General features: G+C 42.4%; 1 protein-coding gene across 1 annotated transcript in view; it reads left to right on the top strand.

The window, feature by feature from the left end:
• LOC147028783 (cadherin-7-like) overlaps positions 1 to 16,887 on the top strand; it is a 293,221-nt gene that overhangs the window by 158,989 nt on the left and 117,345 nt on the right. Inside the window, exons 3-4 of the mRNA XM_085879499.1 lie at positions 1,463 to 1,757; positions 15,760 to 15,879. Of these exons, the coding sequence (XP_085735625.1) occupies positions 1,463 to 1,757; positions 15,760 to 15,879 (415 nt within the window). The remainder of the gene's footprint in view (positions 1 to 1,462; positions 1,758 to 15,759; positions 15,880 to 16,887) is intronic.

Raw genomic sequence — 16,887 nt, 5'->3', positions numbered from 1 at the left:
TAGATAGGGCCAAAAATTATACGTAGCAAGATATCTCAAAAAGTTGTGGACGGATTCGGATGAAACTTGATGGACTTGTTTTGGTGTGTGGCAACAACGAATTGATTCGATTGTGGTGAAAATCTGAATCCGAATCTGGATACGATAATCATGTAATTCCTAAAGTGATTTTTTTTTGCCATTGAGGGATAGGGCCAAAAACGATATAGGATTGTGTAGCACGATATTTCAAAAATGTATTGGGCCCAATATGTTCTCGTGGATCAGGCATGCATGACAGAGGTATGTGCGCTACCGAGTGTCCTAGTTTCCACCTGCGGTGGCGGAGGTAACAAGAAGTCAAAACAAAAGTCAAACAAAATTTGACTTTTGTTTTGAGTTCTTGGGGGAGGGATGTGCATTTTATCCGAATAAAAAATAATTAATCCCCAGAAGGGTTCCTGGTGGGGAGAGAACCCCAATTCTGTCTATGTAAATGTGTATGGCATGGTGCTGCTCCCAATGAGGGTGGGTATTTCAAGTACACATCCATAATATCTGGAGGAATTAACCCGTCCTTAATTGCATGGTAAAATAACTCATCTTTGGGGACGTGTTCTTCGCGAGTAACATTAATTCTCATCAAGTTCCCAGGAATGTCTCAAGTGTAAATCACAAAAAAAAGCTTTTGTTAAATGTTCGGTCATGTTTCTCTCAAGGCATTAAGTACTTTCTTATCAAGAAACATTCACTGGTCTATTTTCCTTTATAATACTAGTTCCATGACAAGGAAATTCAATGCAGGATGAGGTCCTCAAGCCCATCAAAGCCTGCACAATGAATGCCAACCCATGGTCGTTTGGCCATGCTCTATCCTTTTTAAATGCTGAATTTCAAGCAAGGAAGCAGCATGTACCATTTTTAAAGTCTTAGGTGTGACTCGGTTAGTGTTTGAAACGCTGACCTTCCAGACTGGCAGCAGACGCTCCAAGCATTACTCAACCAAATCTGGTCCTTCCTTATCATGTGGGACTGTAGTTTCTTTCAGCAGCATATTGTATTTCACCTCTGGAATGGAATTGTAGTATGGAACTTTGCTTATAAATTTTAGCAGGCATCCTTTTTTTACTTTTTTCCTGCCATTAGTATACCGATTGTTATGTTCTCATCTTCAGGTCGAATTTGCATAAAACAGCCATCAAGTCCCTAAGCTGTAAACGAGAGAGGATTATTCATATATGCTGTGCATCCGTGCGGAAACCTATTTACTTGATTGATGAACAAGCTGGATAAATATTGCATCAACTTGTCGTGTGATGTACGCACCGCTTACCTTTCTGTCCCTGCACTTTGGTTCTGAAGGATGAAAAAAGTACATTATTGGAACTTCTTCAAAATCTCCTGGAAATCTTAACATTAGCTTTTAAACTAACCTGTACTGGAGGTTGTCATTTTTCTAATCTGACTTTTCAATCTCCATCAGCTGCATTCCGATGTAGACCCGGGTGATGGATCTGTACGTTATGTGCTGGAGGGAGAGGGTGCCGGCTCCCTCTTCACCGTTGATGAGAATACGGGAGACGTGCATGCAACTCGACGTCTTGATCGTGAGACCAAAGCCTCATATTCACTGCATGCTGCAGCCCTGGATCGAGCTACAGGTCGAGCAATGGAGCCTTCATCTGCCTTTATCATCCGTGTGCAAGACGTAAATGACAACGCTCCACAATTTGCTTCAACCTCCATCTCTGCGAGTGTTCCTGAACAATCTCCCATCGGTATGAGTTCATGTCTTATTTGCACAATGGCAGTTTTATATTGATTCATTTTTTATGAAACATTGTTAATATTGTTAACCCACTGCAGGATTAAGACCTCCCGCAACTCATGTTGGGGGTGTTTGCATAATTGCCAAACTAGAGTGGGTTGGATGATGTTAATGTTAATGGGAAAGCATTCCAGGTGACTACCTTGTGAAGCTGGTTGAGAGAATGCCAAGAGTGTGCAAAGCTGTCATCAAGGGAAGGGGTGGCTACTTTGAAGAATCTAAATATAAAATATATTTTGATCTGTTTCACACTTTTTTGGTTATTACATAATTCCATATGTGCTTTTTCATACTTTGATGGCTTCACTATTATTCTACAATGTAGAAAATAGAAAAAATAAAGAAAAACCCCTTGAAAGAGTAGGTGTGTCCAAACTTTTGACTGGTGCTGTATATGTGTACGATATATATATATATATATATATACACATATATGTATGTATGTAAACAGAGACATGACAGAAGTAAATGGACACCTTAAATGTCTTCATTTCATCTGTATAACACAGTTTTACTCTGTAAAACACAGTATAACATCTGCATAGCACAGGATAACACAGATTTGCACTAATATTCAACTATTTCTCTGCAGAAATGAGTTCCTGGGTCTTGTATGACAATTAACTATGCCTCAAACCCAGGGAGCACACAAACTTTCCGACTTTCAAAGCGGACGAATTGTTGGCCAATTGGAAGGTGGAGTCAGCCAGCGTCAGATAGCTCAGGACCTTGGCATTCCGCTTTCTTTGGTCAATCGGGCGATTGTGCAATTCACCAGCGAAGGCAAGGAATCCACAGCTTCCTGTTCTGGTCGATCTGGGCCCTCAGAAAGATGTCATTGAGCTGTCAAGCGGTCCATTGAGAAAACTTCCCCGTTGCAAGGCAGCAGATGTTTCAGAGGAGGTCCAAGTTAGCTCAAGAACTGCTGTGCAGTACCTTCATCAACTGGGCTACTATGGGAGAGCATCGAGGAGAAAACCTCTTCTTAGACCAGCCAACATTCAAAGGAGAAAGATGTGGGCTGACGAGATGGCCAACAGACCCTTGGAGTTTTGTAAACTGTAATTTTTTCAGATGCGTCCCAATTTACTCAATTTTCTGACAGGGGATGCGTCTGGTCTGGAGACTTCCCTGTCAAGAGTTTTCTTTGAACCGATTGTCGCCAACTGTCAGACACGGTGGTTTTTCAGTGATGGTGTGGGAAGCAATCTGGAGCACTTTGTCAGTCAGAGCTTGTGGAGTGCGTTGGCCACATCAACTCTACGACACACATTTCTATCCTTGAGGATGGATGTCTCCCTGTCTTCTCCACTGGTCAGATGGTCGAAAACAACACTTCATGGAAGATGGAGCTCCATACCACACTGCAAAAAAGACCAAAGAATGGCAGGACAGAAAAGGGATCAAGCGACTTCCATGGCCAAGTCAGTCTCTTGAAATGAATCCCATTGAACACCTCTGGGCCATATTGGATCGAACTGTGCGAAAAGAGTCCAGGAAACCAACATCACGGGCAGAATTGCTAACCTGTTTGCATGCAGCCTGGGCAGAAATTTCACAAGAGAACATTTCGGAACTTGTTCGTTCTATGCCTGAAAGAGTAAAAACATTGAAACCTGCATACGGCAAGTCTACAAAATACGAGTGTATGTATTAAAATGGATCAAATATACTTCAAATGTTCAAGAAAAATATTCTTCAAAAATCATGGTGTCTATTTACTTCTGCCATGTCTCATTGTGTGTGTGTGTGTGTGTGTGTGTGTGTGTGTGTGTGTGTGTGTGTGTGTGTGTGTGTGTGTGTGTGTGTGTGTGTGTGTGTGTGTGTGTGTGTGTGTGTGTGTGTGTATATACAATTATACATATATACATAAACATAAATATATATACATATACAATCATATATATATATATATATATATATATATATATATATATATATATATATATATATATATATATATATATATATATATATATATATATATATCATATGAGCTCTGTCTAAAAAGTAACGGGACTGACTTCACAGAAATTTTATTCCAAAAAAAAAAATTGAAATCACAGCTTGTCCCCTTCAAAATAGTTTCCCTCCAGTCTCACACACTTGTCCATCCTCTTCTTCCACTCTATGCACCCACAGAAGGCTTCTTCTGGAATCATCAGGAACTCCGTCATCACGGCCCTTTTGATGTCCTCCACATCAGGAAATCGGGTCCCCTTGATCACCCCCTTGAGCTTGGGGAATCGGATAAAATCACAACGGGCCAAGTCTGGCGAATACAGGGGTTGCTCCAGAGTTGGCACGTTCCTCTCCGCCAGAAACTGTCGGATGCTCAGGGCACTGTGAGCCAGGGCGTTGTCATGGTGGAGCACCAGACATTATTATCCCACAGATCCCACCTCTTGTCCCGCACTGATCTCAAGAGGTGCCGGAGGATCTCCTTGTACACGTATTGACTTAGTATTTGACCCTGTGGTAGAAACTCGAAGTGGACGATGCCCTTGATGTCAAAAAATGCGAGGAGCATCACCTTGACCTTCAACTTTGACATCCTTGCTGTCTTTGGACTTGTTGATGATGGACTTTTCCAGTGACGACTCTGCCGTTTGGTCTCGTGATCGTATTTGAATATCCACGATTCATTGCCAGTAATGACTCTCCCAAGCAGGTCTGGATCGTCCTCGAGGCGCTCGATAATGTCTTGACAGACAGCGACTTTGCTGTTTCGGGTCCTCGGACAACAGCTTGGGGACCATCTTTGAGCACACCTTACGCATTTCGAGATTTTCAGTGATGATGCTCCAGACAGTGTACTTTTTGATGGAAAGTTCCTCGGCAATCATCCGCACTGAGTCGATAATCTGCCCACACCATCTTCACACGCTCAAGATTGTCCACCATTCTGCTCGTTGAAGGTCTTCCAGACCGTGGATCGTCTTCAACCTCCTCCTGTCCCTCTTTGAACCTCTTGTGCCATTCAAATGCACGTGTACGTGACATTGTTTCTTCCCCGTAGACTTGCTGCAGCCTTGTGAAGGATTCGGAAGGTGTTTTACCAAGCTTGGCAAGAAACTTCAGATTGGCTCTCTGCTCACGATTCATAGCTCGACGACTCAGATGAGACAACGTCTAAAGAACGACCTGTAAAAAAATTACACAATGAGCACAGTCAACCATCACCAATTGTGTGCAGCACTTGCGAAAGACATTGACGCAACCCGTTCATTCAAGTTGTGTTGGTGGAGCACACAGCAGGCTCAGTCCCGTTACTTTTTAGATGGACCTCGTATATACACTTTGCGTTAGATTGGTGTGGTTGTAGAATGACACATTTTTAAAGATGGATGACACATTTTTAAAGAAGAAGAAGGTGCTTCCAAGCAAAAGTAAAAACTGGATCGACTCCACGAATTTGAGCAAAAAAGCGAGACCAAACCCGGTCTCGGGCAGCATTTCACCAGATTCACAGCCGGCCTGCTCAAGCACACTTGACCCCGAGCCTCGGCACGTGTCCGGTTTTTATTTCGATACGACCGCTCATTTCTGGTCACGTGCTGATGCTCGAAGTCAAATGCAGGAGTGATTTTTTACCCTTCAGCCCAATTGGGCTAAGGGGTATTGTCGTCACCGGCGTTGTCCGGGCGTCCGTGCGGGCGTCCGGGCGTCTGTCAACTTTTGGTTTCCATCAATTTCGAGGAGAACGCCTTGTCCGATTAAATCCATTTTTGCAGGGTGTGTTGGGGTTGAGTAGAGGAAGTAGACCATGGGCCAATCGTCGAAACCATCCCCCCCCCCCCTGGGGATTTTTGCAGACTATGATTTTGAATAGCCTGTTATATGTCTTTTTGAAATCTGCTTGTCTGCAAGCAGAATTTTGGTGGAATAAAAGTATGGGCTATGTTAACTGTACCTTGCTGACGCAATTTTGATAATTTTAGGAATGGAGGGTGGGGTGAGATTTTGCTATTTTCTTGTGTACTTTTGAGTGAATCCTACTGAATTTCACCTTGCTGTATTTAGAAAAGCTGTTCTTTATAAAAACATTTATAAAAGAAAATTTAATTGACCCAAAGATCAATGACGTCACAGTGACGTCATAACAGAAAATGATATTTTTGAGCATTTTTCTCCAACCATCTCTGACATGTTGATTATTACGAAGCAGAATTAATTCAGATGCTCTCATTATCACACGGATATGAATATCAATCACTTGTCATATTATCAATTAACCATCGCTATAAATTGAACTGAAATCAAATTGAAATGATACGTTTTATTTTGCATGTGCCAATATTCGTTTCCAATTAGCAAATCTCAGCATTAGTGGACAAACATCAAGGATTATTGAAGCATATCTTGATAAACAATAAATCCACCAATATATATGTTCTCCAGGTTCTCTAAAGCTATCAAGAACAAGTTTAAACTTGTGACATTGGTATATTTACAAATGGTACGGTAGAGTCGAACAACTAACAACCGTTCATGTGGTGAAACTCGTGGCAGTGTTCTCTATAAGTTCCAATGTACTGGCAATATAATAACGGACTAGCACGAAGGCAAACATGGAAAATTATTCCTCTGTATCTTCAAAACTCTCAACTTCTGGAAGGTCCTCTTCCTCTTCATCCTCATCTTTCGGTTCATCGTACAAATCCACAAGCTCTTTCGGCATCAAATCTCGCTCCGTCCACTGGAAATCCAATTCGCCATCTACTATGTACCAACCGTGCCCATCTGGCGTTGGTACATCTGGCATAGCCTGGTCTGCCCTGCACCAGACCAGTGCTTGGTAATTAGCCCTCTGTATGTGCATCCGCAGTGATGCCCGGCATGGAGGTGGTATGCTCAAGTCAACTCTATTGTAACTGGTCAACAATGATCCAGATTTTGGCTCGAACCTCTCCAAGAACTACTCGGAACGTAGCTTGTTAATATCAGATGATGTTGACTTCTTCCTGTACAACAAACGTGTGAAGTGCTCTAACGTCTGATAAAGAGTATCACTCACATCAGGTGAACTTCCTAATGGCAGGAACGTAGCCAAGAAATCTGGATGATCTTTAAGAGTCTTCAAAGGAAGCAGCTTCCCCTTTCGTACGAATGAACTCGTTGTGTCGCACCCAGAAAATGCATGCAACGCCGGTAGTGCTGAACAGATATTTTTTTCCAGCTTCTGCGATTACACGATGAACGTCAATCATCCGTCGTTTGTTGCCGACTCCTGTGTCAAATAACACTCGCTGTTGAATATCTTGCGCAAATTTCAGCAGCAACAAGAATACATCTGTGTCTGGTGATCTAATTACAATTGTGGACTCAGATGAGGAATGTGAAGCCACATGTAGACAGTGCAGAATCATCCTTGTGTCTGCTTCCTCTTGAGTCGAATGTAGCTCCTCCGCATATTCTGATTCAGTGGTTTTCCCATCTGAGCTTGTGATGGATGTGCAGTCTCTCTCACAGACAAACGGGATTCTTCTTTCGACCAGTTTTGCAGAGTACTTTGGCGTTTTCCATTCCAGCAGAAGCAGTTTGGTAAGTTGTGTTTTATTCTTTTAGTTATGCAGAAACTTCTTCCAGTCACGTGGGATCTTCGTAAGCGGACTCTCGATTAAGTGCGTTGACGATGCTCCTCTGTGTTCTCTCTCTGCTTCTTTGATCGACATGTCTCTGTAAGTATCAGTCACGAAGTCTATCTGTCATACTTTAGGAAGTTGTGCCAACAAACTTTTAGCCAGCTCACCAAATGTTTCTGGGATGGAAACTTGTGTCTGTAGTAGGGCATTTCCATCGATTATGAAACTCATGCTTTCGTTGGTCGGTCGCTGTGACAAGTTAGCATGTCCTTCCAGGGTATGCATTAGCTCTGGCCTTGTCTGTTTTCGTTGGGGATCCTGTAGCTGTTGCTCGAGCCCATGGAATGGGCCCCAATGAATAACTGAGGACCTTTTCCATGCTTATGTTGTATTTAAGAGCAAGCAATATCAATTGGCCAAACACATTCCGTTGTGCAACAACATTCTTAGTTTTTTGTCTGTCCCTGTAACTTTAACTGACTTTGCTAGTGACGCAAATGTTTTGAGTTTCTGTTTCTTGATTGGTTCGTGGAAACTCTTTTCTTTCTTAATTAGCCTTTCTTTTACAAATGCTTCGTGTAATATCTTCCCACGATTATCCGCTGATAGATCCTGCTCAACTTCGGGTGGAGCTGGTACTCCTGATGACAGACAATAGAGGACATTTTTATCCTCGACATCGAAACGGTTAATGAAGTTGTGATGGCATCAACAACCTTGCGAACATCGGTTTCACTGCGGAGTATTTCTGAGGTCCTTATATCCTTGTTTGTTGAACATCCTTGACTCTCCATTCCTGTCAGTTTCATGGTGGCTTGGACATAACCTGCCCGCGAGTGTCTTGTCATACACCATCTGTAGTAAGCAGAATAGTTTCTGCTGAATCCAATCATTCCCCCGTGAGATTTTGCATGTCGATTGATGGTTTGTTCAATGGTAAGATCAACTGCATTTCTCGATGACTGTACCTCGGATCTGTTCACACTGAATCCATTTAACCGCAAAAGCTCTTGAGCTCCAGGATGGGAACTGGGGAGGTTTAGGAGAGTCAGCATGTATACTGTTGTATATCTTGCATAATTTGGTCGGTCATCGCTGAAAAACATGTGACACAGGTTTTGCAGACACCACAGATGAAGATCCAAATTGTTCTCTTTGGTTGCTCTGAGAAACATCAAGACCAGCCATACTTTATCCATATAATCCAAACAAAACTGAGCGGTTTTCCCCATTTCTCCCTTGCGAACCTTTTCCTTGAAACCGTTGGAGAACATCAGCAGCCGTGTGCAGCTATTGTTAGCCAGAGTTTCCGATAGATTCTCCTTACTTGGAATGAGTGATAAGCGTTGCAGGAGGCCTCTTGTTTCGTCTCCAATAATCTGCCCCTCTGATGTCTCGAAAGCTCTCAACAACAGACACTCTAAGGCTTCATGTGTTAGACTGTGAACACGCAATGCTCTGTTGTAATGTTTACCGGACATCACTTTGTTAATGGACCCACTGGCGCAGTTTCCAGCTTCCACTACTATTTCCTCAAAGCCACTGGACTGAAGCCGTTTTCCAAGAGCACCAAGATATGCACAGGTAGTGTGAAAAACACCCATCCTGACAATTACGTCTTCAAACAAACGGTTATTCTGCCATACAGGAGCATATGCTTTTTTGCCACTGCGAGATCAAACGTCACGATTGTGTAGTGCTGGCCCACTTCTCTGGATGCTGCCTGGGAAAGTTTCAAGAGGTGTTGGACAGTGGCATTCTCAGTAACCGGGGCATTCACGAGAGCCAGGTAGTCAACTGTGGATAACACATCCTTGTCATCTTTGCTCTTCGCTGTCATGGTTACCCAACCAGCCCATCCAGGTACCATCTGGGTCGCGTTCTGCAGCAGTGCCCTGCAAAATACCGAAACTGTATCAGACCATTGGGCCCAAGTTTCTGTGTCTGTTTGTGGGGCATCACTGATGGATACTACAAGGGATGGTTCAGTCTTGGTATTGACAAAACATGGCTCTATCTCTTGAGGATTGTAAACCACTGAGCGCTGCTTGGTCTTGAGAATGGGAACTTGAATGGAAGAGGGCTTGCTGCAAGCATCTACAAGAACCTCCTGGATCATTATCCCATGGGCCATGTGTGTTGTGCCAGTACCCGAAGGTGTTTCTTCTTTCAGGTCAAAATTGTCCCAGCATAGATGACTAACAACATTTCCGGCTGGCTGAATTGAAGGTGGAATAACGCCTTCTCTCTCCACTATGCTCTTACACATGGCCGTTTCCAGTTCCAGCAAACGAGAGTAGGAAACACAGTGTCCATATCGATTCAATAGAGTGACTATTTCAGCACTACCAGTCAAATGCCTTAGTGTCATACCCAGAAGAAGGTGTTTGGGCATTGTCCATTGCCCTCTTGTCAAAGCTTGGCAAATATCTTCAGCAAAGGAATCAACCAATCTGCTTCTTTTCGTCGACGCATCTGCAAATTTCTTTCCAGTAATCACCCAGGAGAGAAAATCTTGCAATTGAGTAGGTGGGTGGATAATTCTTCTTTGGAGCCAAGAATAAGTCTTCTTAGGAGTAGTGCTGCTTCTTCAAGGCGTTTCAGGTCGGATGCAGTAACCTCAAATGCAGACTCGATGGCCTGACCTTTTGGAACTTCCGTCGAATACACAAGTTCACTCCTGTAATTAGGTTGCCAAAACTGTATTTTGCTTCCAAATTTCTTAGTCAACTTTGCTTTTATCTTGTCAGTTTTGTAATTGACATTGTAAAATTTCGACCAAATTAGGTCGAAAAACAGCCTGAAAATGACTTTTCGGAAATGACGTCACTGTGACGTCACTATAGCGGCCATCTTGGATTTAATTTTGAGATTTTCAGTTAAGACTTGACCCAATGGTAAAGTATGAGAAATTTCAGCATCCTAGCCTAAGGGATAGCGAAGATATTTATGGAGACCAAATTCCTTATTTCAGAATGGGGGGTGGGGTTACTGCGGGGCGCGTCACGACCACACCCACCACCAATTTTTTTTTTTTTTTTTTTTGCAGACAACCGGATTGTGCTTGGGCATGAGTCAGGCTCTCTGAAAAACATAGTCGACAAAACTCCCCAGAGGGGGGGGATGGGGGTCTACGGTGGCCCATGGTCTATCAGATGATAACAGAGAAAGGTGGTCATCCTCTCTTAGGGATAGGACATTCCAGGCACCCACCTGAAGGGACCACCTCAGATTAATCCAAGGAGACCACTGTCTGGTGGAGGACACCTCAGCACCACTCTGCCACACACCACCGCAATCTGATCCAGGAAGTTTACCCCATGATTTTCCTCCTATCATCAAGGAATTGGCTGCATTTGAGCTGCAACTTTCCCATGGTTGCCTTGTCAACTACTCCCTTGGGGTTAGTTGTGAAGTCGAGCAAGTCGTCAGGCCACCATGTGTTCGTGAACGCTGCCTTGCACACCTACCACAACATTTTGCATAGGTTTTCCGTGATCCAAAGCTCGTGCTCATACATGGAGGCCATAAGGCAATCAGGATTCATGCGATGGAACACCATGGATTCCAGGAAGACAAAAGGCAAGTTACTTGAGCATTGGCAAGACCATCCGGTCCAACCCAGTGTTACCGCGAGGCAATGCTGCGCTGACCTCCGATCCCATTCCTGCAAAGGGATGGGGTAGGACTCCCCCCCCCCCATTTCCCTGAAAACACTTGCACCTAGTTCAGGACTGGCCCATACCACTGCATGAAAGCTGGTCTCAAAAGCTCATCTCGCAGATGTTATTGCGGACTGTACCCAAAAGAGGTGTATGATGTTGAGGATTGGCCAAGAGAGTGAAAGGCCCATTAGGACCACTTGCTTACTCAAGGCTTCCTCACCATCAGGCCACTTTACCTTCTGTGGCCCAAGGCCGAGAACCCTGACCTGTGTCATCCAAACAGGAAGACCCAGCCCCTCCGCGACCCCCACGAAACAGCCTTACATAGGTCGAGAGGAAGGAGGTCCATGGGAGAGGTCAGCTCCGCAGAGAGGATGATCCGAGGTCCAGGGAGAGAATGCGGAAACATCAACTGCATTGTGCCATCATAATTGCCCTTTAACACCTGCACCAGCATCTGCTCCTTCCTCAATGAAGCTAGGACTTGGGTTTGGCAAGTATGCAGGAGCGCGACAAGGGCTCCCAGAGATCACATCACGACGCGGGCTTTCTAACCCCGTTCGGGAATCGCAATTACATCAGCCCTAGGTGGTGCACCAACGTCCAGCTTTGGCAGGAGCTGGTCTCGCATCATGGCAGCCAGAACACAAGCTTGCCAATTGTCCAGGAAAACACCTTCTGGTGGGTCACCATCCCACTCTGCAGAGGCAATTAAATTAAGTGGAAGTTGGTTCCACAGGTGGGTAAAAAGAGGAACAAATGATTGGAGGTGAGCAGTGGTTCTGGATTTTGGGAGTTTCACGAGAAGGGGGGGGTGCTGGTGGACTGTGTGCACCCGGCAGATACCTGGCGGAGTTGGGGGGGGGGGACAAAGCACCGAGAGGGCAGAGGGTTCAAGACCAGAAAGGAGATGGAAGAAGACAGAGAGACCACAGACTTGTTGGTGATGGCAAAGATATAGGCCCGTATGCTCAGCTTCGTCGTGGGAGATTCCAATGACCCTGAAGGTCTTCGTTTCCATGGCATCAAAGCGAGCATTGGTGTTCGGCAATAGCACCAGCCCAAAGGGGAGAGCAGTTTTCCATCAAGCTGCAGATGAAAGCCTTGTCGGTGGGAAATGCTGTGCATCGAACACTCTTCCTCCTCTTCGTCGCCTTCTTCTTCAAAAGGATTATTTCCCAAACCTGTCTCTCACCTGAGCGCTGTGCTGTATTAAATAAATTTTCGTGTTGCTCAAGACCACCTCTGGATAGTCAGCATGCAAATTTTGTCACTATTTTGATGTCGTGTTCCTCGTTCTGCTTCCTTCTTTTTTTTTCTTTTTTTTTTTACCAAACCTTGTCCTTTCTACCACCTAAACCTTTTCTTATTCCCCATCCTCACTTCAAAAAAAATTATAACAAACAAAAGAACTTTCATTTTCTGTCCAAAACACAATTTCCTTCTGCCTGTTTCTTCCTGTACTCCACTCTCTTTTTTTCAATGTCTTTATCTCTCCCTTTTCTCAATTTCTCCAAATGAATCTTCATTGAATGAAATGTTTCTTCCTCATTCCTTTAAAGCTTTTAAAAACATTTTAAAATGCTTCACTTTCCTGATTTCTCCACCATGAATATGCCATGCGTTTTTCTTCTTCATCATGATTTAGTTTCTCTTCTTCTTCAAAAGGATTATTTTCTAAACCTCCCTCTCTCTGCATTGAGATGAACGGCAGCTCAATCACACTGGCATAGCACAGGACCTCGAGTGTCCCATGATCCACTGACTGGATTAGAGGGAGTGCCACAGAGCGCAGGAAGGCAGACATGTTCCCAGTTGCTGGTGTTTGCAAGATATGGTCACTCAGGTTCATTTAAAGATGAGTTTCTCTTTTGTTATCCTCTTGAAACAATTACCAAGGCCTCAGATATTTTGGAAAAGGTTTCATCTTTCTTTGAAGCAGAAAATCTTTTGTGGGATAATGTCTGTAGGTGCTGTACAGATGGAGTACCAGCTATGTTGGGGACAAAATCTGGATTTCAAGTTTGTGTGAAAAAGCGAGCTCCAAAAGTGAAAGGCCTTCATTGTATGATCCATCATCAGGCACTGGCCTCAAAAACACTTCCAGCTTCACTCGGGAAGGTTTTGGATCAAACAATTCAAATTGTGAATTTTGTCAAAGGAGGAGCTCTCAACTCATGACTTTTCAAGCAGTAATGTATTGACATGGATGTAGGCCATCATTTGCTTCTTTTCCACACAAATGTTTGATGGTTTTCAAAAGGAAATGTAACTGAGTGAGTATTTGAGCTTAGAGATGAGCTCAAATTATTTTTTTGAAGTTCAGGGTGAGATGGAATTTTTTGCCTGGCTGGATGATGAGGAATGGATCATGCACCTTGCCTATTTGGTTGATATTTTTGAGCAGCTGAATAAACTGAATCTTCAGACGCAAGGAAGGAATACAAACATCATAAAATTCATGGATTCATTGAAAGCTTTCATGAGCAAGCTGGAAAATTGGAAGAGAAAGGTCAAGATCAAAAATGTTGCAATGTTTGAGAAACTGTCATCAATTCTTGTTGCTGGTGGTGTCCAAGTAACAGCTTGGTCCAAGACCAAGTGCTTCCAGAATTTGCAAAAAATGAAATTTTGCAGCATTTGATAGCACTGGAAAATGAATTCAGCCGATATTTTCCTGAACTCAGTGATGAGGAGTTGGATTTCGTGTGTCAATCCATTTATATTGTCAGTTGAAAAAGTTCCTCATGATTGTCAAGATGCATTTCTGGAGCTGAAGACTGATTCGGGAGCAAGAGATATGTTCGATGAGAAATCAGTCACAGAATTTTGGCCCTTGATGTGCGATTCCTCCCCAAAAGTGGCAGAAAGAGCTATCCATGTATTACTTCCATTTGTGTCGACATATCTTTGTGAGTCAGGCTTTTCAACTCTGTTGCAAATGAAAACGAAGCAACGAAGTAGATTGGAGGTTGAAAATGACCTGCGCTGTGCCCTTTCAAGCATTCCTCCATGTCTCCAATAATTGGTGAAGAAAAAAACAATCACAGGTTTCTCATTGACTGTAATCTTCATCAGAATAAAATGAATGATAATTCCCTGGCATTCTATTGAACTTTTTGTTTATTGAAGTATGCTTCAGTAACTTTAATCTATCAAGTAATTAGTTATGAATATAAAAAAACTACTTTATTGAAGTTTTAAAATCCATAAACATTTTCTATTGCTATTTTTGTAAAATTCCACTACAAAAATAATCCAAGTAACTGTAAATGTTCTAATATCGAAAAAATAAAAGATTTTCAAGATTATATGCATATTATTTGGAATGCACCTTTTGAGTCAGACAATCTTGGAAAGGGGGGATTGACATTTTGACATATGGTGTAAAGAGTGCATGGGGAAAAAGAGGTTGAGAACCACTGATCTAATACATACGCAACGCATATATAACCACATAAACATCCGACATTGAACAATATACTATGAAATATTTAGCTTTAACTATGTGAGGATCTCTGTATGACTCCTCAAAACCACAACAACTATATATATATATATATATATATATATATATATATATATATATATATATATATATATATATATATACATACATACATACAATTGATCCCTCCCACACGCCTCTCGCCGAAGAAGCTGCATAAAGCAACCCAAGAAGACCTACACAAGGTAAGCGTGATGCTGTTTCGAACCCTTCCCAGAGTTCCTCAACAACTATAAAGACGTTCACACAGAGAGCACACATGTGAATCTGAATGCTCCACACCCCCTCAGCTACCAGACCAGTTTCATCGCTTATTGGCAAATCATCAGCGATAGTGTAGAAAGCAATGCATACCAATGGAGCTCCCAAGCATATAACACATGCAAACGTCAAAAGGAGTCAATATATAAATTAAGAAAGACCCACCCACTTCTCTCACCTGTGAATAGAGGAAAGAGCCCATCAGCTCTTCCCCAATCAACAAAAACCAGGTGGCAAGGATTATAGAAACAATTGACCCCTCCCACACACCTCAAGCTGAAGAAGCTGCATAAAGCAACCCAAGAATACCTACGCAAGGTAAGCGCTTGCTGTTTCAAACCCTTCCCAGAGTTCCTCAACAACAACAAAAACGTTCACACATAGTGCACACATGATAATCCCAATGCAACACACCCCCTCAGCTGCCAGAACAATAGCTGCATAATCCACACAGAACAACCACCGTCTGCCACCCAGACCGTTCCTGCTAATGCAAACCATGCAACCAGAAGGCACATGATGTGATCGGTGGGAAAATCAAAACATGTGGAGTGTGATCATGTTTAACTGATGTTGACCATATAATCTTTGTCTGTTTGACAGAGTTACCAGGCTGATGGCTCTGTGATGGATGTGATGCTTTAGTGTGGACTGTGTCCAATGGGGATCGGCGGAGTACTATGTACACTTCACATGTTTCAATATGTATATATATATATATATATATATATATATATATATATATATATATATATATATACATATACATTACACACACACGTGTGCTTATCTTTTTGTGATTCCTTTTCATTATTGAAATGTAATTTTTCCTTTGTATCCTTTCCTTTTCCTCCCTCACTCCCCCTTTTCTAGTTTTATCTGCTGATTTTGATGTATTGTGTTGCTGCTGATTTCATTAATGTTTATTTGCAGGTACCCCCGTGCTAAGGGTCACAGCACTTGATGCAGATGACCCAACGTATGGTAAAAGTGCACGTGTCGTGTACAGCTTGTTGGAGGGACAGCCATACTTTAACATCGATCATCACACTGGTACAAATAGAAATCACGCCATGCATTCACATCAAGCCACCTTCCTCTTATTGTCACTTTATTTAAAACCCAAGCGCAATTCTTGCAAAACTAATAGATGTAATTTTTGAAAAAATATTCGAGCAAGTGAGTCAAAAAATACAGCAATATTTTTATTTTGAAAGCAGTTTTTTGAATACCCATTAAATGTTTTTATACAGGACAAGTGTAAGGTGTATAACTGATGGTAAATGTGCTACCTGTAATGTGTGATGGTAAATATAACACAGACTACACTGCTTATTCATCAAATGATGCCAAATTAACTCTCCTACCATCTCATTACAAATTGCGGAAACTCATTGTAATCCTTCACTGCATCCACTCTCCAAATGTTGAATCTTGGAGACTTGAAATGCCATATTGTCCTTGCTCCAGATGTGATAATGTGAGTCCGTAATCTTTATCTGTTTATTATCTTTCTGCAGCACATGTGCGCAAGTTCAAAGTTGTACTGCATAATCCAGTGACGCAGTTGCATTATGAGATGTAAAATGTTGCAACAATATTCTTTAAATTCTTCAGTCACTAAATTATCTGCAATGACAAATTCAGATTTATAGAAAAAGCATGAGGAATGACAGTATATCAGTAGTGAGATAATTTATCACCAAAATTTGACAGCACCGAGTTTGAAACAATGAGATTGGATGGACACTTGCATGCAATTGTACTGATGAGAAAAATGGAAAACAAAGATGTTGGGTGACAAATATTTGACAAGCATTAGATTTGATAAGACCTAATGGTTAATGATGGAAAGATGGTGGAAAAATTCTGGAAGTGAGACGATATGACAGCCTGCAGAAAATAAGAGGCCTCCTTTGGTGGATCTCTCTGCTCATAAATACTAATGACTACCAATGCATGTTAATGATGCTCAGAACATCAAATTTGGACATCAAATTCATTCAAGAATGTAAAGTGTATCGCAGGAGCCCCAGCCTACAAGGGCGAGTTGTGCTGCTT

This window comes from Eptatretus burgeri, chromosome 4, assembly GCF_056783735.1.
Source record: "Eptatretus burgeri isolate ZD-2024b chromosome 4, Ebu_testis_v1, whole genome shotgun sequence".
Classification (NCBI taxonomy): Eukaryota; Metazoa; Chordata; class Myxini; order Myxiniformes; family Myxinidae; genus Eptatretus; species Eptatretus burgeri.
Note: the sequence above shows the minus strand (reverse complement) of the source record. Positions and strands in the feature narration are given on the sequence as shown.